The 25,692-nt window shown below is 40.7% G+C and overlaps 1 protein-coding gene across 3 annotated transcripts in view; it reads left to right on the forward strand.

The window, feature by feature from the left end:
- Positions 1-25,692, forward strand: part of Greb1l (GREB1 like retinoic acid receptor coactivator) — a 236,711-nt gene that overhangs the window by 111,472 nt on the left and 99,547 nt on the right. For 2 of the 3 annotated variants that reach the window (XM_087593268.1, NM_001432470.1), the window contains 4 exon segments: positions 4,393-4,499; positions 13,763-13,922; positions 14,117-14,314; positions 23,555-23,731. In XM_087593268.1, coding sequence (XP_087449394.1) covers positions 13,766-13,922; positions 14,117-14,314; positions 23,555-23,731 — 532 coding nt within the window. In that variant the 5' untranslated portion in view covers positions 4,393-4,499; positions 13,763-13,765. 3 annotated transcript variants of the gene reach the window in all.

Genomic DNA, 25,692 nt, shown 5'->3' on the forward strand with positions numbered 1-25,692 from the left:
GTAGTCTTCTGCTTTGGGATATCCTTGCCAAGAAAATGGGTCTAAATCCTAAAGTGGCACATGTTCTTGCCTGTGGTTGAAGGAACCTGTGAGTTGTTTGTATGACGTTGCAGACCCAAGGCTGCGGAAGTGAGGGGGGGTACTTGGGGAGTGCTCTTGTCCAGGAAGGGAAGCTTCCTAGACATTACAACTCTTGTCCAGGGGCCAAATGGAAGATAAATCACCACTGGCCACCTCTTCTTATTGAAATGGTTCAGCCCTGGCCTTTAACTGGAGGACTCACAGGGTTTTGAAGTGCAAATAGGATGGTGAAGGGTAAACCCTTTTAGGACTTCATGTTGATGGATTTTACCCCTGTGTGGGTTTCTAACTCTGACTGTGATCTGGAAGCAACCCTGAAAGAAAGAAAGGTCTTACTTTGTTTTTGATCAGTCAAGCAATAAGGACTTTCCATAGGGTGTGCTTTCTGAGAATGTATATGGTTCTCCTGCACATGCATATGGGCCTCACTGTCTTAAAAGAAGATAAGTTAATCGGATCTTTTGGGAGCCCTTTGCAGAAGTGCTGTCATTTGAAGGTCACTTCTCTCCTGTTACTAATGCCCAAGTTTGAGAGTAATCAAGGAGGACATGCTGTTTTAGGAGAATACGTTGAGCCAGTTCATGGTGAACAAAGTCTTCTACAAGACTGTGATTCCAAGGTGTACACATTCATTCCATTATTTTGTGTATACTTTTTTTTGCCAGCCTTAAGAATAAAATAAGAAATTCTGAGAGTATAAAAAAACTATACTGTGGTATTCATAAGGAAGTCAAAGTAACAAAATAGGAGACACAGAAACATTTAAATAAAAGGTGTTGGTTCGTAGAGCTAATTCTGTTTATTCTCCAAATAACTTAAACACAATGTAGAAAACATCTTTCAAATTACACGGTGATCTTTGGAATGTGAAGATGAACAGAATCACTACATCCCAATTTTAGCACAACTTAAAGACTTTGTGTGTGAAGATTTTAAAGAGAAATTAAAGTATTTTACTAAGCAAATGTCATCGTTTTCTTTGCTCACAGTTCTTAGAAAAACTGTTCATGAGCCTGTCCATTGACATTCTGAGTCTTTTGATGAACCATAGATGTTTGTAGTATTTGTCCTTTTTTTTTTTTTTTTTTGAGAACGACATGTATTCCTCTACAACGGAGGCTTACAACTGTGTCTCTCGATATTTGTTATAAAAAACGAATTGTTAATCTCCATAACAACATTGGTCACAGTGATTTAATTGAACCTTTAGGTTCAATTAAAATTCCTTCAGGATTTCCCCACCCTAGTATTTAAATTTTAGAGGTGTACTTATTCCCGTTGTATTTGAAATAAGGTCAAATGCCAAGACTCTAGATCAACAGAATCTCCTGTATGTAGAGCTTCCCTGGCATTGGTTTGTTGCTGGGCGATGTTCACATGACCTCTCCTTTGTTAGAGGCGAGTCTTCAGCCCTTCCCAGAATGCTCCTGGTCACTATCTTTAAGCCTAGGTTGGAGGTTGTCTGATTAATGAACGGTGAGCCTTTCCAGTCTGAGCTATGCATATTGTTGGCATTATGTCACATGCTGCTTTTTAATTTCTGTTGTGCTTAATGTGTTTTTAATTTGCAAAGCATGAGTGTTCCTTTCACAGCAGTAGAATAGAGTCAGCATTTCTGAGTCCAGATATTGCTTTATGCAAACAAGAAAGGTCAGACTGAATTGAAGCCCTGGATTTCCTTCAACACACATGTCAATGAATTTCACTTTGAATATTGTTGAATAAAAGAAGACACTTGAGAAAGGCTTTTCTTTCTAAGACCATCTCTTGCCTCTTGGCCAGTGAATTGCCCCAATATAAAAGCAAAGTGAGTTACAGAGGGAAAAGGCAATCCACAAATGATCACTCTTTTCTGCCTTTGATTGTGTCAGATTTTGTTGTGTGTATGGCAATTGTTTTCCTTTTCACTTAGAAATGGTTTATGGTTCGATGTCTGTCAAGTCAGAGCCTGTCCTAAGGTGGCAGTTGTATTTCTCTCCGAGTTCCTGAGGTGATGGTAATCCTTTGTTCACCCAGCAGTGTGCTTGCTCGGGAGAGCATCTGCCACTCTACATTACAAGATGGATGGGTCTCCAGTGAACTGCTGGGTGAAGCAAATGGTGAAAACAAGAAAAGACAAGAGGTTTCAGGGTCTGCAGGGGACAGACAACAAGGAAACACTTAGAAATCAAGAGCAAGCTGAGCGATACAGAAAGGGAGCAGGGATGAACCCGTGTTGCTCTGTAAACATCTTGGAGCTCGGAATTTTTCGGTGCCTTGTTGTGATCTGAGGGAATGATCTACGTCATGGTAACAAGTTTGTGCTTCTGCTATTCCAAAATATGTGTGTGTGTGTGTGTGTGTGTGTGTGTGTGTGTGTGTGTGTGTGACGAGATGGGAAGTAATAATGGTAGGAATGGTTTATGAAGATTTTGCTTTAAAAATTTAAAGATTAAGCTAAAAATCAAACTTTTAGCCATTTCAGTTTACTTTCTCTTTTTTGCTTTGCTTTTCCCTCCTTTCTGTTTTATAAGTAACTGACAACTTGAAAAGTTTTGGCCATATGCCAAATATCCTCAGTGTTTTCTAAACACTTTGTGTCACTTCTACAGGGGTGTACTGAGAGTTCTGTCTTAATGGAGGCTGGGCGGGGGTGGGGGCGGGGGTTAAGTTGTTTTAAATTATCTCCAGTTTCGTTTAATGGGTTCTGTGATGGAAGAAAAAATATATATGTTATTGATCTGTCAGATGTTAGAGGTTGTATTGTACTCATTTTGTTGGTAATGGTCACAGTGTGTAAATCCTTACTCATGCAAAGTCCCTCCTGTGGGACAAGAGAGAAAAGGAAGTCGGCTAGGGATAGAAGAGGGGAGAAGAAAGAGCAGTGTACCCAGAAAACAAAAAATGATTTCGTCAAACTCTTTGGCATTTGTCTAGGGAAAAGCCCATCGTCTGAAAGGCAGGGAGGCTGCGACGGTTGGAAGCTTTAGCTATAGAGGCAGTGGAGGTCTCCTCCTTGGCGTAAATAAGAGATGAAAGCAGAGGGTGACAACAAAGGATCCGCGTTTGAGGAAATGTGTGCGGCCTGAATAGGGGTCTGTGGCCCGGGGCCAAAGGTCTCAGCGTGGAGTATAATTAGAAGAAAATACAAAAATGTCATTACTAGCAGGTGAACTGTGCAGCACGTGGCTAAAAATTAGCAATTTTAGACTCCAAAGCTATTGGAATTGGATTATTGACCTTTTTAAAAATCTTTACGGCACTTGCGGAGTCAGACCGCTCTCATTGGCGGTAATGTGGTTTGACCTCATTGACCATATGGGGTAGTCTTTGGTCTGGATTAGGTAGGGAGGCTCGCAATTCTGAAAGATGCTATTTGTGCATGTGTCAGTGGGAAGGGTGTAGATGTGATTATTCTTCTGAGAGAAGGCATTCTTCCAATAAGGAGAGGTCATGATAAATATTTTTATCCCCAAATCTGAAATGTTTTTCTGCCTTTCAAATTGACATAAAAAGTACAAAAATATTTTCTTTAACATGACTTTTAGTGTTTTAATATTATAAACAGTGTTTAATATTATAAATATAGGTACCATACTTACTGCACTCATACATTCTTACAGGACTAAGACTCTTTGGTTTTCTTTTTTAGACACAATAAAAATTCTAAGTTATGTATAAAAGTTAAGGACAAGTTCCTTTAATTCATTCAAGGCCTTTGCAGCTTTCTCTTATTTTTTATACAATAGTTTATATCAACCATAATCTATTTGGCAGAAAGAATAATAGGCACATCATTTAATCTACTGTAGATAATTAAAATTAATTCAATACCTCCTACAAATACACTGGTTAGAAAAGTAAGAAATACGCTTTTTCTCCTCCTGCAATTCTTCCTGGAAATCATTAAAGACTCTCAAAAAGTAGGAAAATTTTATTGCAGTATTAGTTACACTTGATTGTTTTGTATTTCTTTGAATAAATTAATTTTAGACAAATATCAGGGATTATAAAATTCTCAAATGTCTTCAGATAAATTTACCTTGAATTAATTTCATTCCCAAGATAGAAGTGTTTTGCGGATTTTTAGTGTTATAGTAAATACTAGCCAAAAAAAACTTGCTTAGCTTGCACTGAAGGAAGGGCTGGGATTTAAAAATGATCCCTTTTGAATATATTTGAATATATATTAGAGTGCGGAAACATCTTGCTTTTGCCCATTGTAACAAGTACAAAGTTAGCTAGGACTTCTGTGATTTTATAGGTAATATAGACTTTTTATTGTAAAATAAAAGGCACTTGGAAATAACTTGTGTTTTTATGTTTCTGTAGGTGCAAAGAAACCTTAAGAAAATTCTAATCTAGAACAAGCTCCCAGAGATGTTGACTGCCTAACTTAACCATGAACATGATTTAAAAATGTTAATATATGAACCAAGGTATTGTATGATTATATTCTTCTTCTCAAACTTTTCATGATCAAATTCATTTGGGGAAGTTAAGTTACAGTTTAAGTAAAGCTATTGCATTTGATCCTTACACTTACATATACTCCTTTCTTGTTCTTTTCTACCCCACGTGCCTACTTGCACTGCATCTTCTCTAGTCCTTCAGCAAAACTTACTCCAGAATAAATTTTTCTCTCAGCTAGCTCTGTATTTCCTATCAACATAAACTGGGAAGAAAAAAAAGGAGAGAGAAAGAATTCAAAGGCTAAAGAGAAGGCTCAGCAGACAGAAGCTCTCACTGAGGGTAGAAGCTCTCACAGAGGGTAGAAGCGCTCACAGTGGGTAGAAGTGCTCACAGAGGGTAGAATCTCTCACAGTGGGTAGATGCGCTCTAGAAGAGCTCACAGTGGGTAGAAGCGCTCACAGTGGATAGAAGCGCTCAGAGTGGAGAAGCGCTCACAGTGGGTAGAAGCGCTCACAGTGGGTAGATGCGCTCACAGAGGGTTGAAGCCCTCACAGTGGGTAGAAGCGCTCACAGTGGGTAGATGCGCTCACAGAGGGTTGAAGCCCTCACAGTGGGTTGAAACCCTCACAGAGGGTAGAATCTCTCACAGTGGATAGAATCACTCAGAGAGGGAAGAGGCGCTCACTAATCACTTTTCTAGAGGACTGAAGTTTTTCCATTACCTACATCAGGTGCTCCATCTGAAACTCCAGATCCAAGAGATCCAAAATGTCTTACATCCTCTGTAGCGTCCACACACATGACTTACACACACGCAGACATGTACACACATGCACATCAATAAAAATAAATCTCTTAACTCCGCCCCCATCTTGGGCTTTTTTTCTCTTCCTTTTATTATTCTTTGGAAATTTCATCCTTGTATACAGCACGTCCTGATCATGCTCACCCTCAGCCCTGTCCAGGATGCACCTTGTGGCTCCTCTTTGGTGATTGTAATTTTCTTTCAAGTTGTTTGATAAGAGACTTCTAGACTCTCAGTTATGCAGGAAAAACTCAAATTGTATTTACTAGTCACATATATTTGAAATTTATTTCCCATACTAATATTCTGAGACATGTGTTACAGAGGTTTTATAGGATGTTTTGGCTTTATTTTTAGAACACTTCTAACTCAGGGGAAAGGGTGATGGAGGTCATCCTCCTCCCATAGCAAGAAAAAATGTTAAGAACGAGACTTTAGGGTGACTGTGTAAGTGAGGCTTGGCCTTTAGAAGGAACGAACCCCAAACTCTCTTTCCCCCTTTGGAAGCTGCAGTGTGTTTAAAGAGCCTGGTGGTTTCCAGGGAGGCCAAAGATCTCCTCCTCTTTTATGACCCGCTGTATCCCTTTGAGGCCAGAGAGAACAAGAGGGTCATTGCCACTTCAGCCCCATCCCTGTTTGTTCTCTCATGATGACCACGAAGACACTGAAGCCCAGTATCGGCTCAACATCTGGAAAGCGGTCAGAGGGAGGGAGGAGGGAGGAAAGCTCGAGAACTTGCATTCTGTTTCACCAGGTGCCAGGAGGAAGCAACATTAGCCTTTTTGATATGGTAGGCAAAGTCTGTGGGCCCTGGTGATCGGCTTCAACAATTGAAGAGGTCAAAGGGCAGCTGAGCTGGGTCAGCGAGACACCATGGGGTGTATTTTGTTACTTAGTAAAAGGAGCAGCCTCCTAAAACCTTAAAGGAGTCCCTTGAAAAATCTGTGTTGTGAAAAGGTTTTATGAGTCTCCTGGCAATAACTCCTGATTTATTTAAGGAGCACTAGCTTTTGTCTAATGGAGGGATAATCCTCACCAAATGTTGGTGAGGACTCGTAGACTCAGCATAGGTCTGAAAGAATAGTTAGGATTTGAAGTGGACTTTGCTTTCCAGAACGTTTATTATTTTAATGTTTCTGTCTCAACCGAGAATTTTGCACTGTTGAAATGTTGCTTTTTCCTTGTCTTGGAACAGAAATCAGTTAGGGGAATGCCGGGCAGTGAACTGGTCACATTAATTCCAAAATTATTCTACGTGCTTCAGACCTTTCTTACACACAGAGAACTAGTAAACCTTTTTCAAATATCAAAACCTGCTAACTCTAGAATGTTATCTTTGGACTTGTTTTTATTGTGTTTAAAAAGGGCTTACATGACACGAAGTATTTTCCTGGCTCAGAATTTTTTAGTTATTATTATTTTCTATGTGTGCATGTAGCTCTGGGGATTGAACTCAGGGCCTCAAGTATACTAGGCCAGCACTCAACCACTGAACTACAGCTCTGGCCTACAGACTTTAAATTATAACTGTTAAGAGTTGACAGAAGAAGGGTTGGGGATTTAGCTCAGTGATAGAGCACTTGCCTAGGAAGCGCAAGGCCCTGGGTTCAGTCCCCAGCTCCGGAAAAAAAAAAAAAGAGTTGACAGAAGGGAACTATGAGCTGATGGCTAACCTCAAAGCCTCCATTTTTCCTGAAAAAAAAATGTTTTTTACATACTGTGTCAGGAAGAAAAAAAATCAATGTAAGAGTCAATAATGAAAATGTTCTGTTGTGTCGCACAGAGGTAGAGCACTTGCCTGGCATATGTGATACCCTGGGTTCTATCTCCAACCCTGGCCGAGAAAGGCAGTACAAGGGGTGTGTGGAGAATCTGTCTGCTGGGAGAGGTCTCCTTGCTGGATGATTTGTGAATACCTTTAAAGACGTTAGCCTCCTGATACCCAGTGAAGGGGAATGCCAGGGTGGGGAGGTGGGAGGGGTGAGTGGGAGAGTGGGGGAGCACACTCATAGAAGCAGGGGAGGGATGGGATAGAGGGTTGCTGGAGGGGAAACTGGGAAAGGGGATAACATTTGAAATGTAAATAAAGAAAATATCCAATAAAAGAAAAAAGTTGATAACACTAAAAAGAAAAATATGTTAGCCTCCTGGCAGACAGATAATGACAGTATTCTACTCTATACATCGTGCACATATACATAAATAGAAAGAAGTCATTTGTGCCAACATAGAAATATTAATATAGAATAATATAATAAAGAAAAACCATGTATATGATAGCCCTTGTTAAACACTTAATAATTTGCAAATTAGTTGTTGCGATTACTGTATTTATTAACTACAGGCAAATGGCGGTTTTTTTCAGTCCTTTTTTCAGTAATGAGTCCTATTCAGGGAACATATATACAGGTGTCTATTTTCTCAAGGTTAAAGTGCCTTTCAACAACTAATTTAGAAACCTGAGTGTGGTGGCTGATAATTGCCTGGAGAAAACACACAGCTGTTTAAGTAGCATTGAAATTGCAGCAAATCTGACAAATGCAGTCAGTAGAGTTAATTAGATAAAGAAAGACTGATGAGGGGAAATGTGGGGGCAGAGGGAGAACACGGGTTGGGGGACGTGGAGGACAAGAGGGGAAGGGGAGGACAAGGTGGAGAGGCAGGAATAGGGATGGGGGAAGCAAGAGCTCCACACAGGGACAGAAGGATCACTTGCTCTTCTCTGTGAAACTGTGTCCTCCTCTTTTAGTGTGTTCTCCCAATCAGAACAGGATGTGCTGCTTCACAGTTGTACAATGTGGGTGCATTTATAAAAAGCCCCAAGCTCACATTGTGTTGGTAAAAAGCAGCTGTTTGATGAGAGTGTCTAAGAAAAATGTCAGATTCTAATTCTGAACCACAATTTGATCTGCTGGCCTTAGATGTACCTGAATTTTACTCTTCTTACTTTGAACCTGGATTTCTTTTCCCTCTTTGCACGGTTTATTCTTACCCGGGTGCATGCTAAGGGGACCCTGTTTCTGTATTAAATCACCTACCCTCACCTCAAACCAAACAGACTCTTGAAGTCTTTAATATGTCCTTACTTATGTGTCCAGTGGGTTAGTGCTCATAGCTCACTTTCTAAACAGTCCTTTAAAAACCAGATGGGGACAGTTAAGTAAGAGAAATTAAGAAAAAAAAGAAGAAGAAGAAATCATTGCCTTTGCCTTTGCTGCTACACTTCCAAACGTATTGATTGACATTTAGAAAGTTGTTTTTGTAGTATCTTTTAAATTGCATTTTAAATTGGGAAATTAGTTTCTGCCTCCAGAGCTTTATGCAGATTTTTAACCCCCACAGAAGTGCGTTCTCCAGAACCACAGAGATTTGAACACTGTCTGTGACAGTCCTCATGGATGTGAGGAACCACACTTTGGAAGCATTTCTCGGGATTTAATGTTTTCTGTTCTGGATTATTGGCTTTTCTTCCTAGTGAAAAATTGGGCTCTGGTGACATGATGATGGAGGTCTTGCTGCCTCTGACGCTCTGCTGCTTTGATCTTACGCAGGAATTATACCGACTCCAGAGTTCTGACAAGATGTGGTTTGCTTACAGAAGAATTCCTGGCATTTCAGGGAAGAAAGTAAAGGTTTCGAGTAGGAATACTGTATCCCTTTGTTACAGATTGAAGTAGAGTCCTTCTTTGTCTTCCTATAACAGTCTTCCAAATTGCTATGAAATCACTGGGTATGTCACAGTGATTCTGTCCATGGCTAAGGACAATTGTGTGATCTACTGAAAACAGTATAATTTAGAATTAAGTTACTAAGACTGTTTTAAAAAAATATCAGTATTGGCTTCAGAGCCTGTCAAAATAGACATTCCCTAATCTAAAGATACAAAAGACTGAAGCACTTCCCGTTTTGTTTTTCTTTAGTTTATTTATTTATTCACTTTACATCCTGATCACAGCCCCCCTCCTCCCAAGTCCCATCCTCAGCAGAACCCTCAGAGAAGGGGAAGCCCACCTTGGGTACCACCCTGCCCTGGGACTTCAAGACCCAAGAGGACTAAGCATTCCTCTCCCACTGAGGCCCAACTAGGCAGTCCAGCTTGGAGAAGGGGACCCAATGCAGGCGACAGAGTCAGATACAGTCCTCACTCTGTTAGGAAACCAACATGAAGACCAAGCTTCACATCTGCTACAAATGTCTAGTGGCCTAGGTCCAGCTCCTGCATGCTCTTTAGTTAGTGGTTCAGTCTCTGTGAGCCCCCTGGAGCCCCAGTTAGTTGACTTTGTAGGTCATCTGGAGATGACCTTGATCCTTTCACCCTGTTCAATTCTATCCCCCACTTTCTACAAGACTCCCTGATGTGTGTCTGTGGGTCTATCTGCTGCTAGATGAAGCCTCTCAGGAGACAGTTATGCTAGGCTCCTGTCTGCTGGTATAACAGAGTATCATTAATAGTGTCTGAGTTGGCTCTTTCCCAAAGGACTGGGTCTCAAGTTGGGCAGTCATTGGTTGGCCATTCCCTCAACCTCTGCTCCGTCTTTATCCCTGTGCATCTTGTAGGCAGGAAAAATTGGGGGTTGAAGTTTTTGGGGGGGTTGATGTCCCCCTCCCTCTACTGGAATTCCCTTCTGGTGAAGCATTGTCTTTTAATCTGATTGCTTTTTCATATCTTGAGTGAAAAGGATGGATTTGAAAATGCAGTTAAAGACATTTGTTTTGAATGCATGCTTAGCTTTGTGCTATATCAGAATTTGCTTAGAAAGAGATAGTATTTCCTCAAATCTGCTTAACATACAATTAAATAAGACACAAGACACAAAAATTCAATCTCTCTCTCTCTCTCTCTCTCTCTCTCTCTCTCTCCCTCCCTGATCCCCTCCCTCCCTTCCCCCCACCTCAATTCTGGTTTCACAAGATCCCAAAAACCCATCCCCCAAACTCACAATCAAATAAGGGAGTTAAACAAATACTCAACCCAGTTAATACAAATAATTAAGGGCAACGAATGTCTCTTTAAAAGAATGAACTCAGCTGAGATTTAGCTCAATAGCAGAGCACACACTTAGCACACACAAGGACTGGGGTCGATCACTAGCATCAGTAAATAAGTAAACAATAAAACGCTAAGAGTGTGCATTTGTTTTTAGTTTGGGTTTAAAAGCTCCCTATAAACTTAAAAGGACTGAACTTGGTGTATTTGTTTGAGAGCCACACAGCATCTCTTTCAGTCTGCTACTGAACTATAACCTTAAACCCATAGTGAATATGTTAGTGAGAAGAAGCATATAATCTGCAGTGCAACGATGCTTCCTTTCCTTCTGAAAAATCAAATTGTATTGCTGGAAGAGCTTGGGAAAGATGTTCAAGCTCATAACCAACCGAGTCCTCTGAACCTAAGCAGTAGCCATCTCCCACTGATTGCCTATGCCAGTAAGATGTCTGCTTGACACATGCACTGTTTAAATTAAGTACAAGTAGTTAAGGTGCACACTCACAAAGCCACGTTTCAGGTCTTGGCCATTACACGTGGCTTACAGACACCATGTGTTGGAGGTGAATACACACATGGAACATTCCCATTGGCCTGGGAGAGCTGTTGAGTAGCACTTGGTGTCAAACGTTATTCAGGATTTCCCTATCTGACATAAAATGTTTTAGTGAATTATACATAATGGTAAATAGCAGCTTTTGGGACTTTTATATTGAGAGTTATGTGTGACCGAAGCCGAGACCTAGAACCAACCGCTGTGGCTCCCAACACAAGGAGTGTTTGTCTTTTTTAGTCATTCTAATGTAGCCAATGCTAAGACACCGAAACAAAAGCAAACTTTTCTACTAACTCTTTATGCACATGATTCTGTATAGGCACTTTATATAAGACTTTATAAATTCAAAATCTCATTTAGTCTCATAAAAGTTAGATTGGCAGCCTTGTCCCCGTTTCACAAATGAGAGATGAAGTAGGCAGGGCCACCCAGGAAACCATAAGGCAGGAATCAACTTTAGAGCCTATGTGCTTGACTGCAAGGTTCTCGGTAGTGGGAGCTGGTAATGACAGGTAGTGTCAAGTGTGGAAAGTGCATGATAATGGCTGTGAAGGCAGAGGGAACAACAATCTAGTAAGTTGCACAAAGCTGCCTCTTTTTCTGTGCTATCAATAAATTCTGCCTTCAAATAATCTCAAAAGAGAAACAATAAAAACCCCATATGGTTCACCCCACTAAAAGGACATACTGTCTTTACTCCCCCCTCCCCCATAGTCACCATTAGCCCAGGATATCCTGGAACTTGCAATGAGTACTCCTGCCTCAGCACAGAGTGCTATGCAACACAGGTGTGCACCACTGCACACAGCTACTCTCCCCCCTTTCTGTTTCAAACATGTTGAAACATGAAGATAATGTACATTTTCCTTCAGTTTAAATTTGAATCTTAGTTTAAAAGTGGGATGGCACTGATCATTTGTAGAAACCTAGTTCTGGGTCTGTTTGTTCCTTTGTGGTTTCAGGGGACTCATCTAGCAAGCAGTTCTCTCTGAGACTTGACTAGATTTGCTTCATGTCTTGGCACTTTCTGGGTGGGATGTGTGCTTCATTTACATGGCCTCCGTGGTGAGGCCCACAGTTTCTCACTACCTCACGTCAGGGTTCAAGAGGATAGCTGATTTTTCCCATTACAAAGCTTCCCTCAGCCCTCTACCCAGTGGTCTCTCTGTACCACTGCCTACTCAAATACCCATTAGTAGTTGCAACGTGATTGTTTTATACTTCTAGTATTCTTCTGGTATCCCGTTATTAACTGAAAATCCTCATTTAAGAAATCACTAACAACCAGGGTTACTTTAAAAGACAGCCATAACACCATATACACATACCCCCTCCTTTTTCATGCAATAGGGGTCAGTTAATTAGATATTTCATTTTGTTTTTGTATGTCTTTCTAAGAAGAACTCTGCTTTTATTCTTGAGCAGCAAACTTATCCATAGGTTTTTATATTGTAAATATGCTTTGATCAGTGTGCATTCTGTGTTTCATGCCTCTCCTCTTTGCCCAATGGGAGCTGTTGGTGGGGACACAGTCTGTCAGTTCCTGGTAGTTAATACACTGTTTTGCTTTTCATTTGCAGGAGAGAAGAAATTGGGGGGTGGGTCTGTGGCAAGTAGCTGGAATCTATTTCCCCAGCATCCCTTTTCTCACCCTCTTTGTAAGCCCATCAGAGAGGGACTGCCTGCTTACTTCCACCCCAGTACTCTACCTTCCTATGGAAAGGGAAAAGCCGAGAGCAGAAACTGCCCACAGTAGCGTAGTGGTTTGCAGCGGGTTCCATCTGCACTTGGAGCAGTTAATTAGTGGTGCAGAAAGGGCCACACTGTTGTCTACCGTCCTTTCTAGTTCCATCACAAAAGTGGCCGATGGTCCCTGGAAGGCCTGCAATATGGAAATCAGTGCCATCTTTGCTCTCTTGTTTGCTTTAATGACTAACTTTGAAGGTCTTTCTCCATTTTCTAGTCGTTTATTCCCTACATACATTTTAGCAGGGGTTCCCCATCTCAGGCATTGGGTTCCCATGTGCTGATAAATGCCAGTGATCCCAGTGACCTTAAGTATTATGCATGGTGTTTAGAATCTGTTACACAGACAGGGCTTTTTTTTTTGGGATTCCTTCAATAGTGTGAGGCTTTCAAGGGTAGAAAACATTATAGTCTGTGCTAAAGAAAGCCCTGGACCAGCTCTCTGCCCTTTATATTTTTATTGCTGCTCCTTTTACACTAAGTACATGACAGTAAAGCTCCACTTCCCATTTTTATGCTAACTTAATGTCTTTATTCAGAGCATTATTGGTTTGCCCTGTGTATATGAATCTGGCATTTACTTCTTACGTGATCAGGAGACAGAGTTAAGAGTGTGTGCTTAGGGAGCTGGCGAGATGGTTCAGTAGGTAAAATCATTTATATCATTCACAGGGGAGCTCACTGCCACCCATAACCCCAATTCCAGAGGCTTCTTCATACCTCTGCCTGCACTAAGCATGCATAGGTGCACACATTCGTTCGTGGAGGCAAAACGCTCAAATAAAAGTAATTAAAGATTATGTAACCTTTAATTCAATTGAAAATACCTCCTGGAGAATGTTGTTTCTGGGACATGTAATGACAACTGACTCGTCAGGCTGTCAGTAGGCTAAGAAGAGATGAGACTTCCAGGCACTTTGCACTGGACTAAGGCTAATATGCCACCTTTGGAGTTGCTCTACTAATTATGGGTAAGAAGTCCCTGTGGTTGTCAGAAGATGTCCAGATCCCTTAGATCTGAGTTACAGATGGTTGTGCCCACCACATGGGCGCTGTGAACCCAACCCAGGTCTTGTGCAAGAGCAACAAGTACTCTTAATAGCCATCTCTCCAGCCCCATACATGGAGTTTTAGGACATAAACATCTAATACAAAGTTTTCCTTCCTCTTTTCTCATTGGGATGTGCTGGTACAGACCATGGGGAACTCGTATGCTGGGCAATTGAAATCTGCTAGATTTGAGGAAGCTCTACACAACTCCATAGAAGCCTCGCTCAGATGTAGTACTGCAGTGCCACGGCCAATCTTTTCCCAGCTCTATCTGGACCCGGACCAACACCCTTTCTCATCTGCAGGTAAGTTTCTCAATTGCAGGCATTTCTAGACTCCTTTCAAAAGAAGTGGGGATTCTAAATCCTGGGGACTCAAACAAATGTTAAAATGCTAGGCTCCCCCTCTTCAAAGACCTCCTTCAGATTCCTCTTGTAATCAGTTTTCCATAAGCATCTTCTTTAAAATTAAATTTGCATTGGTCTCCTGGCTTAAACAGATGTCAAACCGAAGGTGGAGGATCTAGATAAAGACCTAGTACACCGCTACACTCAAAATGGCAGCCTGGATTTTTCTCACAACGTAGCAATGAATGAAATGGAAGATGATGAAGATGAAGAAGAAATGTCTGACTCAAACAGCCCACCAATTCCCTACTCACAAAAACCTGCCCCGGAAGGATCTTGCACAACAGATGGTAGGTTTGCACTTTTCAGCTCTCTTTGGTTTTGTATTGTAATATCATCTGGACACCAGGCACGGAAGGAGCGAGTGGCTATGTCCTCTCCCCCATGATCTCTTAAGGGCTCATAACAGTTGTCTATTGGAAACACAAGTCCTACAGGCTCTTGTAGATGAAGACACTGGGGTTCACAGTTAAACCATTTCCCGGAGAGGATCTGTGCTAACGCAAGTTCAGGCACAAGAATTTACTTTCTCCTGAGCTTCTATTCAAGCAAGGTTTCATCTTTCTTCTCCTTTTAGTCCGTCTCCAGATAATTTTTATCAAATTTGTTTATGTATAGTGTGTGTGTTATATGTTTGTTTGGGGATGCTCTTGACGCATGGCACAGTCATGGACAAGAGGATGGCTTTCAGAAACAGGTTCTCTCCTTCCACATTGGGCATGCTCAAACTCCAACAGTCATTCTCGCTGGCAGGCACCTTTGCCTACTGAGCTATCTCGCTGCCCTGACAGCTACACTTACTGAGTGCAGAGGTAAAATATAAATCTTCTATAAATATCATGTAGTTTGATTCTCTGTCTGTCTGTCCGTTTCTCTGTTTTTTGAGTCTATGTTTCATTTGCACTGTGAGCTGGCCTGGAACTCACTGTATAGGGCAGGCTGGCCTCCAACTCACAGAGATTTCTATAACTGACTCTCCTGCCAGTGCTGGGATTAAGCTGTGCACCACCACACTGGCTGGTGATCTCATTCGATTTGTCCAAGTCAGCTTTATTTCCTGCCACACTTTTAACAACATTTTAAATGAGGGAACCCTGGTTTCTAATGTTTTTATTGTTTTGTGGTTTTGGCAATATTCCAACTTAAACTCTACCTTCTTCCCTCCACATAGCTGTGGGGTTCTGATTGCCCACCTAATTAGTGTGTGGTGTGTGTGTGTGTGTGTGTGTGTGTGTGTGTGTGTGTGTGTGTGTGTGGTGGGCGGGGGGTGACTTTTACATTCAGACTGACATTAACCTGCCTGGTGTCAGAGAATGAAAAGCTTGAGGAAACATGGGGGAAGATAACAAGAAGGTTCCAGATCTCAAGACAATTTCCTGCCAAAGCTTGGAAAACAAATAATTTGATGTAAACTACAGCCTTACCCAAGGAAAGCCAGAAAAATAGTTGTCCTTGTTTGAGAGTTTGTTTTATTTTGAATTCCTACTTCTCTGAGAAGCTGAAAACCCATAGAAGGGTCCAGATCCTCTTGCTAGAGGGGAAAGAGACCTGAATAATCAATCCTCCTATAGCTCACAAGTATCCCTAGAAGGTATATCCATCAGTGTTCTTCGACTTAGGCCTGCCCACAGTGCATCATTTCTTATGGATCTGCCTCCACTTACCCAGTCTGCTCTTTGCCCAGACTTACTCATTACTGATGTGCCACAGGCCTTTAAAGTCATGGAGATGTGGACACTGACAGCATTGTGTTGCTGTTTCTTTGATTTGTATTATCAGCACACCTTTTCCTTTAACTGAGTAGTCAGCTCATGAAGTAACAAGTTACGTTTAACTGTGCTTTAAATGACAGCATCTCATTGAGAACTGAATTACATGTGATAATTAAATAGAATCAGAGTAAAAACTTAGGAGATGATTGTGAATCAAGCAAACTGCCTTCTAAAACATGGGGAAGGGTTTTCCCAATCTTTCAGTACTTGGGCTATTAAGCAATTTTTTCCCCAAAGCATGAAGAAGAAGAAAGTTTTTCCCTGACTTTCAGTACTTGGGTTAGGTTCTCAATTTCCCAGTGGTGTTATTTATAACCAAATATTTTGAAAAGGTACCAAGAAATAAACTTGATGACCCAAAAATAACATGCCTTTAATCCCTGCACTAGAGAGGCAGAGGGGGTGGATTTCTGTGAGTTAAAGGTTAGCCTGATATACTTAGTGAATTCCAGGCAGCCGGGACTACATGGTGAGATCCAGTCCCAAAGAAAACAAATCAACAAAACTATACCAGGTTTGGATACAGTCTGTATATCTATGTCAAGGTCTAACTCTAACTCAGGCTAATGTTTAACTGAAGCTGAGGCTATAGAATTTGGGGTGATCTTTCTACCTCAGCTCCGAAAGAGCAATGGTGAATTTAAAGGTAAAGGCAGGCAATTTTGCTGAGAATAAAAAAATGTCCCCCACCAGAATAGAAGATTCAAAGCCAACACATTCTGAAAACAATTCTGTACTCTTAATTACTGCATCCACTGCTTCCACTTCCTGAGCCTTGTTCACGACCCTACTTAACTTCCCCCCTCATTGTAAGATGGCATTTAAAATAAAAAGCCACTTATAACTTGGTATTTTATATTTCACACAGTATTGTCGATTTTGCTTGCTCCAAGAAAGTTCTAAGAATTGTCTTGCTCAAAAGGAAAACAATCCCAAAGCTGTGCTCACAAAACCAGCACTGAAAGGGATGTGACCGACTGTGGCCTGGTGTGAAAAGACCACCTTCCAGCTCCTCAGAACCCCTATTTACCTAAGGCTTAAGGCACCTTAAAGCTATTTTTAGAGGCAATTTAGATAAGCAGATACTTGACATCTGATGGGCTGCTGAGGCTTGCCATTCATAGGTAAATTTTGGTTGCTAATTTCTTATGTAAATTATTGGAATGGGGTGGGTTCCTACCCTGCTGGGAGGCGGTTGATTGTCTGTGCAGGTGAAGAGCAGCCAGATTTTCCGCCTCTGAATGATGCCTTGATTGCTTTAGTTTGGATTTACTGCTGTGTTAGTAAATGCCCCCCCCCCCCTTTATTTACTCTGGAGCCTTAAAGTTGGAGATAATTGGAAGGCACAAATCTCTTTCTATGAAGTGGAAACCTTGGCTATTTTCTTAAGAAAATGCAGATGAAGTTTATAAAGAAAGCCCTCTGCTGTCACCACCACCGTGTTTTAATTAAAATCATTTGTCACAAAAGAGTGTAGGCTCTTTTGCTCTCAGAAGTGAAGTGATTCCAAGAGCAAGTTTGTGAAGCAAGTCATCCACCCATATAAGTAACTGTCTTTCCTTCCTGTGGACAGTAACAGCCGAGACATTCGTGGAGTGCTCTGAGGTGGTCCTCTGTGGCTTCTGAACAGTGATCATACGAGCCATTCAGCGTCCTCTCCCTGCCACACCGGATACTGGGATCTTGTGGGTCTGGAAATCCAGTTACATTTCATGGATTCTGTAGCTGTGCTAATGCCTGACAATGAGCTTAGGAGAAACAGTTAAGAAATGTTTACAGAAAAACACCAGGCCCTTGGTAGATGAACTTTGAAATATTGAAGAGACTTACAAACTGAACTGAGTAACTTTCCATTGACTCTGACTGTCTTTGGCCATGAATGAACTGATTTCTTCCTGAACTACTCAGACCTCACTCTCCCTTCTCTCCTCACCTCATTCTTTCTTTTTAATTAAATTGCCTGAGGCTTCTCTTGGCAAGTAACTAGAAGACAGGAAAGTACTTTACAAGACTATTTTTAGGAGCAGCTTGACATTTATAGAAAATGCAAGCCAGTATTTCCATTTGTATACATATATAATTTCACCTATGAACAGCAGAGTACAGGAAGCACATTTGCTACATGCTTATATATTTTTATTAAGTTTAACAATTAAGGCTATGGTTTGCTTTGGTTCCTTGCTTTTACCTAATGTCCTTTTGTGAGCCATAATCCTATCAAGAATATTACACCAGATTTAGTTGTGTTATCTCCTTAGGTTCCTCTTGGATGTAACAGTTTTTAAAAGTTCTTTCCTGGTTTTGATAGCTCTGGCAATTTTAGGAGTATCAGTCAAAGAAGTTATCAGAAACAACCTTATTGGAAGAATCTATCTCTTCCGATGGCTCCGAGGCTCCAGGTCGAGATGAAGACCATAGAGGTGTAATGCCATGTCCATCACATTATTCCAAGAGCGCCCAGTGTCAGTACCTCCCATTACTGCTGGGTGCTGAACTTAGTTACCTGAAGCAGTGTCTTCTCACACCACACCCCATGGTGTGGAAGAAATGCGCACCCTGTGGGCAGAGTAGCTGTGTTTATTTGAAGTTTTACCTCGTCGCGGCGATTCATTTGTTCAACCATTTAATTCCATCCTTACGGACACCTACTTTCTGTTTTGTGTTATACACGATACTGCTGAATGTATTGTAATTTAGAGAGTCCCATTTTCAGACATTGGAAGCTTTCTAGTGGTTGGTTCTTGCCACCTTTTTACAAACTCGGCCCCTTACATTTTCTCTTCACTCAAGTATAAAAAAGCCATGAAATCATGCATGCTTCTTGCAGGGCCAGTCATTGTTTACTGATCATTACTTTTACCTCTGTCCTCCCACCATAAACAGGAAGCCCTAATCTAAAGCTATTTGTGCTTCTTTATTTAAGTGGATTATGTAATTTTCATTTTCAGAAATCACTTTGAAATAATAGTTCTTTCATTTATTAACAAAAAACCCCCGTCTTTGGTCACTCTTCACCTAATGCCTTCTCACCTCTGTTTAGCCAGAGAGCCCCTGACCCTCTTTGCCACAGTGCCTTACTTGAGAAAGCTCATCAGAAGTATCACTCTTTGGACTGGGGCAGTGGTCCAATCAGTAGAGTGCCAGCTGTATGCATGGAGACCCAAGTTCAAACCCTGAGCACCCACATTTGAAAAAGGCAGCTTTTGTTAGGTGCACATCTCTGTAGTCCTAGCAGAGTAGAATGGGTACAGAATGGGACCTCTGGGAGTCGCTGACAGTCTATCCAATTGGTAAACTCAGGGTGTTCTGAGGGACCCTACTTCAAAATATAAGATGGGCATCAAAACTGAAGAAAATGCCTGACATGGTCCTTTGGTATAAAATGGGGTAGGGGTTGGGGTGGAGAGGAGGAAGAGAGGGAGAGGGGAAAAAATGTTATAGTCTAAACATAGATCATTCTTGTGGTTTGTAAAAACTTTGCAGACTGACAAACTCTTGGTCTCAAAATCCTCAGCCTTCTGAGTAGCTGGCATGATAGGTATATGCCCACTCAGAGTTAAAACCTTGAATTTTAAGAATTCATCAGTGAATATGAGATGGTTGACAAGATGGTACATTAAATGCTCCACAGAATTCAGCCTAAACGGGGCACAGTGAGAACAGGTGACAGAACTGACAGTAAAAGCAAGGAAGAGTTTATAGTGCAGTGTCCTGTGCTACACTGGAGTCAGGGAAAGCATTAGGCACAAGTCAGAACACTTATTTATTCCGTTGTCATTTTGAGATCTATTTACTTTTTATTTACATGTATGTGTGTCTGCCTCTCTGTCTCTCCCTCTCTGTCGTGTGTGTGTGTGTGTGTGTGTGTGTGTGTGTGGTGTGCATGTGTATGTGGTGTGTATGTGGAATGTGTGTGTGTGTGTGTGTGTGTGTGTGTGTGTGAGTTAACATTTTATTGTTGTGAAGAAATACCATGACCCAGACAACTCATGGAGGAAAACATTTACTTAGGATGTGTGTGTGTGTGTGTGTGTGTGTGTGTGTGTGTGTGTGTGTGTGAGTTAACATTTTATTGCTGTGAAAATATACCATGACCCAGACAACTCATGAAGGAAAACATTTACTTAGGCCTGGCTTACAGTTTGACTTCATTATCATCATGGCGGGAAGCATGGCAGCATTAGGCAGGCATGATGCTGGAAGAATTCTACATCTCGATCCTCAGGCAGCAGAAGATGTGTGTTCCACCCTGGATGAAGCTAGAGCACAGTGACACACTTCCTCTAACAAGGCCACACCTCCTAATAGTGCCACTCCCTGTGGAGCAAGCATTTGAACACATGAATCTATACCAGGCTAGTCTTGGATTCAAGGTCTTGCTGTCTTAGTAGCCAACGTTTTAGGACTTCAGGCATGCACCTTTACGGCCAGCAAGAGGTGTACAAGTTGAAGGAGCATCTTGGCAGGAAGGAATTAGACATCTGGGTTGTGGGATCCTCTTGGTTGGTTTCTGGTTATTTGGCCTAAGCACAACCTTCCTGCACTCTTCTCTCATGTATGTATTGAAGAGGTTAGAATAGATAGTGTCCTCAATCTTCTGAGTCACAGATCTCTTTTAGTAATGTAGACACTTTAAACTCATTGAGCTTTTTGAAATAATCCTGTCATTGCATGGCATATGATAAAAATGTTTTATGTACATGAGTACTCTGTCATATACAAATAGTCCTGCATGCCATAATTGGGGATCAAATCAAAAAGGTGGTTGTGAGCCACTATGTGGGATACGGTAATTGAACTCAGAATCTCAGAAAAAAACAGTGTTCTTTACCACTGAGCCACCTTTCTGGCCCCCTAAAAATTTTAACTAGAAAGTACCTATTCTAAATTGACCAATATATTAACATATTCTTTTATATCTGTGCTATACAACATCTGTCTACAGTTTATGATTCAATAGTTGTAGTCTAATTAACTTTAAATTCGATATATAAAAAAAGAGTATGTTTGTTGAAAATTCAAAAATAGATTTTTCCTTGGTTTAGGAGAGACAAATGGATTTAAATGTTTTCAGCATTTTAAAAACACTCAAAACTACTTTCCCTCCCCCAACCCCAGGTGTGACTGTAGATCCCAAGCAAACTAGGCAAGGGGGCTCACTGAATTGTACATCCCCAAGTCTACACCTAACAACTCAGATGGGGATTTATATATTTGGGGCTAAAGGGATATAAAGATTTATTTCCACAATTTTATATTTTTACTCTATGTGATAAAATTTAGGTTGGATTGTAATAACTAATTTTATTTATCTTTATAACATTAATTCCCGGTGCTTGAGAGGAAGAGACTGGTGGATTTCTATGAGTTCAAGGCCAGCCTGATTTACATAGCGAGTTGTAAGCCAGCTAGAACTACGCAGTGAGAGATTCTGTCTCAAAACAAACATGAATTTTTTGGTGTCTAAACCTATATTAATGCATTTTATATAATCTTACTGATTTTGTGTATGTGTATATGTGTGTGTTGCATGTATGTGGTATGTCTGTGTGTTACTAGGAACTGATCTAAGGCCTTGAACATGTTAGTTGCACTCTATACTAAAGTACATTCCCATTTCTAACATAATTTAAAAATAATAGCTTTATTTATTCTTGAGAATTTCATATATGTATGCAATGAGATACAATTTATCCATTCTCTCAAATTTCCCCAATGGGTCCACTCCAACCTTCATGTCGGTTTGTTGTTGGTTTTTGTGGTCTGAAAACTCACTAAATCCAGCTAGTGCTTCCCGCACATGCTGCCAGCTGCCAGTGACTCCTTATTGAGGACAGATTCTGAATGAGGCAGGGAGATAAATTCAATGACTCTGCATACCCAATGATTATATTTGGGTGCATTAGTAAAATTACTTTTTCCTGTTTATCTGAGCTTCCCAACTTTAACCAGCAGCCTATTACCCGTATGAATTAAGCATGTATCAATATAGCTGAAAAGAATGGGAAATTGTATAAAAAGTGAAGACTACACAATGATACTGGCATTGTCTCGGCGAGCTATGCACTCATGTGACCAGTTTCACTCACGGTAGGTGTTGGATGAAAGGCCGTCTTCTGTTTTACAGTAGGGAATTATGATAAACAGTTGGTTTTTAGGAGATGATAAAATTTAAATTTCACTCACAGAGAATTAGTAGGATGGTGAGATAGCTCATAGGGTAAAAGTGCTTGCTATGGAAGCCTTGATGGCCAGAGCTTGATTCTCAGAATCCATATGAAGGTGGTTAGGACGGAAGAAACTGCACAAAGTTGTTCTCTAGCTTCCAATGCATGCTATGGCACATGTAAGGCCCATATCACACACATACACACATGTAGGAGTAATAGTAGTAGTAGTAGTAGTAGTAGTAATTTCAAAATAAACTTCATATGTAACTCCAGAGTGTCTTAAGATGTTGTTTTTAATTCCCGCACCTATGAAAGCCACCTCTTAAGCCACACTGTACTGGGTGACCTTAAGGTTAGTTCTTTTTTAAGAAGATTCATTATATTTTTAAATGTGTGTATGTGTGTTGATACGTGCACATAAAGCCAGAAAAGGAAGGACATTGGATCCCCTGAAGCATTAAAGACAGTTGTAAGCCACCCAGCATGGATGCTGGGATCCAAATTGTGCTCCTCTACAAGAGCAGTAAGTACTCTTGACCTCTGAGCCATCGCTCCAGTGCCAACCTTAAGGTTTTATAACTGTAATGCCCTCAAAACCTTGCAGTAGTTTTGTAAATTGGTAAGGCTGTGGTTGCTGTCTCCTTCCAGTGCAGATTCATTGCTAAGGTCTCAGTGACAAAGGTACCTCTCAGAGATGCACTTCAATTAATATCCAGTCATAAACTTCTCATCAATGGTTAACCCATGCTGCTTAGCAAGGTAGTTTATATCCCACTCTTTGAAGCAAACCATACTTAGAGTGAGGATGCCACTCCTTAGGGGAATTGTTTTCTAGGTTTACTGCCAATGAGTAATCTCTTTGATGAGAAATCTTGAGACTCCTTTCAACACTTTCAGGTACTTCCAAGTTTAGAATTCTGTAATTTTTAAAACTTAAGGTTTATTTAAATTGTATATAGTCTATATATGTCCCCTGGTGCTTGACTCATAGGTGGCTGTGATCTTGTTCATGTGGGTGCTGAGAAATGAACTCAGGTCCTCTGCAAAAGCAACAGGCAATTTAATCACCAAACCTTCTTTCCAGCTCCTAGTAACTTGTAATTTGATAGCTACCCCTAAGTGGACCATAGCCACGTACCACCATACTTAGTTCTTAGCTTGTCTTTTGCCAGACTGAACAGTGTGTTCTTCACTTTTCTTATTTAACAAACTTCCATGTCCTTATCCCTACACTTTACTGGACTCATTATATAACCTTGAAGACATTCCTGGACTCAGTTTCTCTATCTCTAGCAAGGAGATAATCTATTCCTAAAGCTGATGAGAGGACTGTGCCTACCTGGTGGTAGTACTCCTTAGACATATGTATCTGCCATCAGCAGCAGTATTGTTAATTCCCAACTCTCAAGCCCTTTAACCCTGCTACCGAAGGACAGTACAGGAAGCAGATATTTTTCAGTTTTCCATGTGTCTATTAGCTCAAAAAAATGTTCATAAACTGAATAACTTACATCCTTCATGCATGCAAAACCTTCCCTAAGTATTCAACCTTCCCTAAGTATTCTGGTGTTTTCTTCTTACTGTTTAGGGTTTTGTCAGGCTGGAAAGGATTTGCGTTTAGTATCCCTGTGTACGGAACAAATTGACATCCCAGCTGGATTTCTGCTGGTGGGGGCCAAGTCTCCTAATCTTCCTGAACACATCCTAGTTTGTGCTGTGGACAAGCGATTTCTACCAGATGACCATGGGAAAAATGCACTTTTAGGTGAGTGTTTAATGCCTATGAAACTCCTTCTAAAGGAAAGAGTTGAAATCTATGTTTATTAAAACTTATCTGAGAATCTTTTATGTGTACATGTATGTCACTGAATTATTGGAGTGTAAATGGTTTAGTTTCAAACAGGAAATATTTTTCTCTCATAAATTTAAATATATTTTACTTTTTATTGTCAAAACTAGACACGTATAACTTTTTTGAGAACATTAAAAAGGAGCATGTGATTTATCAAAATTAATATTTTTAGGTCTAAGAGTATTTGCTTAGCACATTTCATTAAATGTGCTCTGCTTCATCCTTAACCATGTAAAAACTTTTTGTATCTTATTAAATAAAGTGAAGTTGACTCTCCATAGTCACTGATATAAACCTAATGACAAATCCCAATTATTTGTTTGTGAATTATTTACTTTGTAAGGTATCATAAATTTTCAATACTACCTAATACTTTATAAGTATGATTAGTTGAATGTAAAATGTTCCCATCAGGAGGGGCATTAGTGAGGGGCACAATAATCATAGTGAGATATATAGAGATATAGATATATATACCATCCATAGGCTCTTTGGTTTGAACTCTTGGTTCCCTCTGGGTAGCACTGTTCTTAAGGGTTGGGGAACCTTTAGGAAGTAGGACCTAGTTGGAGGACTACTACAATATAACAGGCAGCTTCACACTGCTGCTGCTCCAGCTGGGAGCTGGTCCAACCTCTTTCTCACTTCCTTGTCATGATGAGCTGTGTCCCTTGAGTCTTAAGCAAGAATAAACCCTTCCTCTTTTAGGCTGTTTCTGTCCTCAGTCTATCACAGCAACAAGAAAGCTAACAGATGTTTCTCATTTTACATTTAATATCAATTCACCTGAAATAACTGGGAAGGGTAGGGTATTTTCTTAAGTAGTGATTGATGGGGGAAGGAGGGCAAGCCGTTGTGGGTGGCTCCATCCGTGAGCTGGTTGCCCTAAGTTCTATAAGAAAACAGGCTAACAAGCCATGACAAGCAAGCCAGGAAGCAGCATCCTTCCATGACTTCTGCATTAGCTCCTGTCTCCAGGTTCCCGCCCTGCTCGAGCTCCTGCTACGATAGACTATGATGTGGAAACAAGCCAAATAAACTCTTTCCTCTCCAACTTGCTTTGGGTTACAGTATTTCATTGCAGCCATAGAAACCCTAAGACAGACAAGATCTTACCATGTAGCCCTGGATGGCCTGGAAAGCTAGATAGACTAGGCTGGCCTCAAATTCAAGATCCACCTGCCCTCTCCACGGTGCTGGGACTGAAGGCATGTGCCACCAACCTAGCTTGGTTTTATTTATTTTGTAATACAAAGACAAGTAGTTATATGAGTTTTGCTATTTGCTTGTTGCTGTGTTTATGTAGAAGTTTTACTTCTCAGAATGCCTTTCATTAAGATGGAATCATATCTTAAAAGTACAGATATCAGAAGAGGAAAAAGAACTTAACTACTGTATTGATTGTGAGATGATTTTTGCTTTGGTTTGATGCAGCCACCCAAATTATACAAGATCAGAAAGCCTTGAAAATCTTGAATCAGAAACTGTCCTATAACATGCTATAGAGGTTCCCTTCCCTTCATCAACAACCCCCCCCCCCCAATTTTTTTTCTTTCTTGACAAGATCTGACTGTGTGGCCCTGTGACTTGGAGCTCATTATGTAGACAGGAGTTCCACCTGATTCTGCCCCAAGGGCTAGAATTGTATGTGAGCATCTTAAATTATAGTCCAGAACCATCTGTTGGCTAAGATATATTGGTCATTTTCACATTTCAAAGGTGTCAAAAATACGTACTGGGCACAAATGCACATGTCTATAACTCCAACGCCAGACAGAAAAGCAGAAGGATCAAAAGTTCACCCTGGGCTAATAGAGACCTAGATTTTATCCCTAGTACTGAGCAATAAAAAAAAATGCATTCACTATTCTTTA

Source organism: Rattus norvegicus, chromosome 18, assembly GCF_021556685.1.
Source record: "Rattus norvegicus strain SHRSP/BbbUtx chromosome 18, alternate assembly SHRSP_T2T, whole genome shotgun sequence".
Taxonomy (NCBI): domain Eukaryota; kingdom Metazoa; phylum Chordata; class Mammalia; order Rodentia; family Muridae; genus Rattus; species Rattus norvegicus.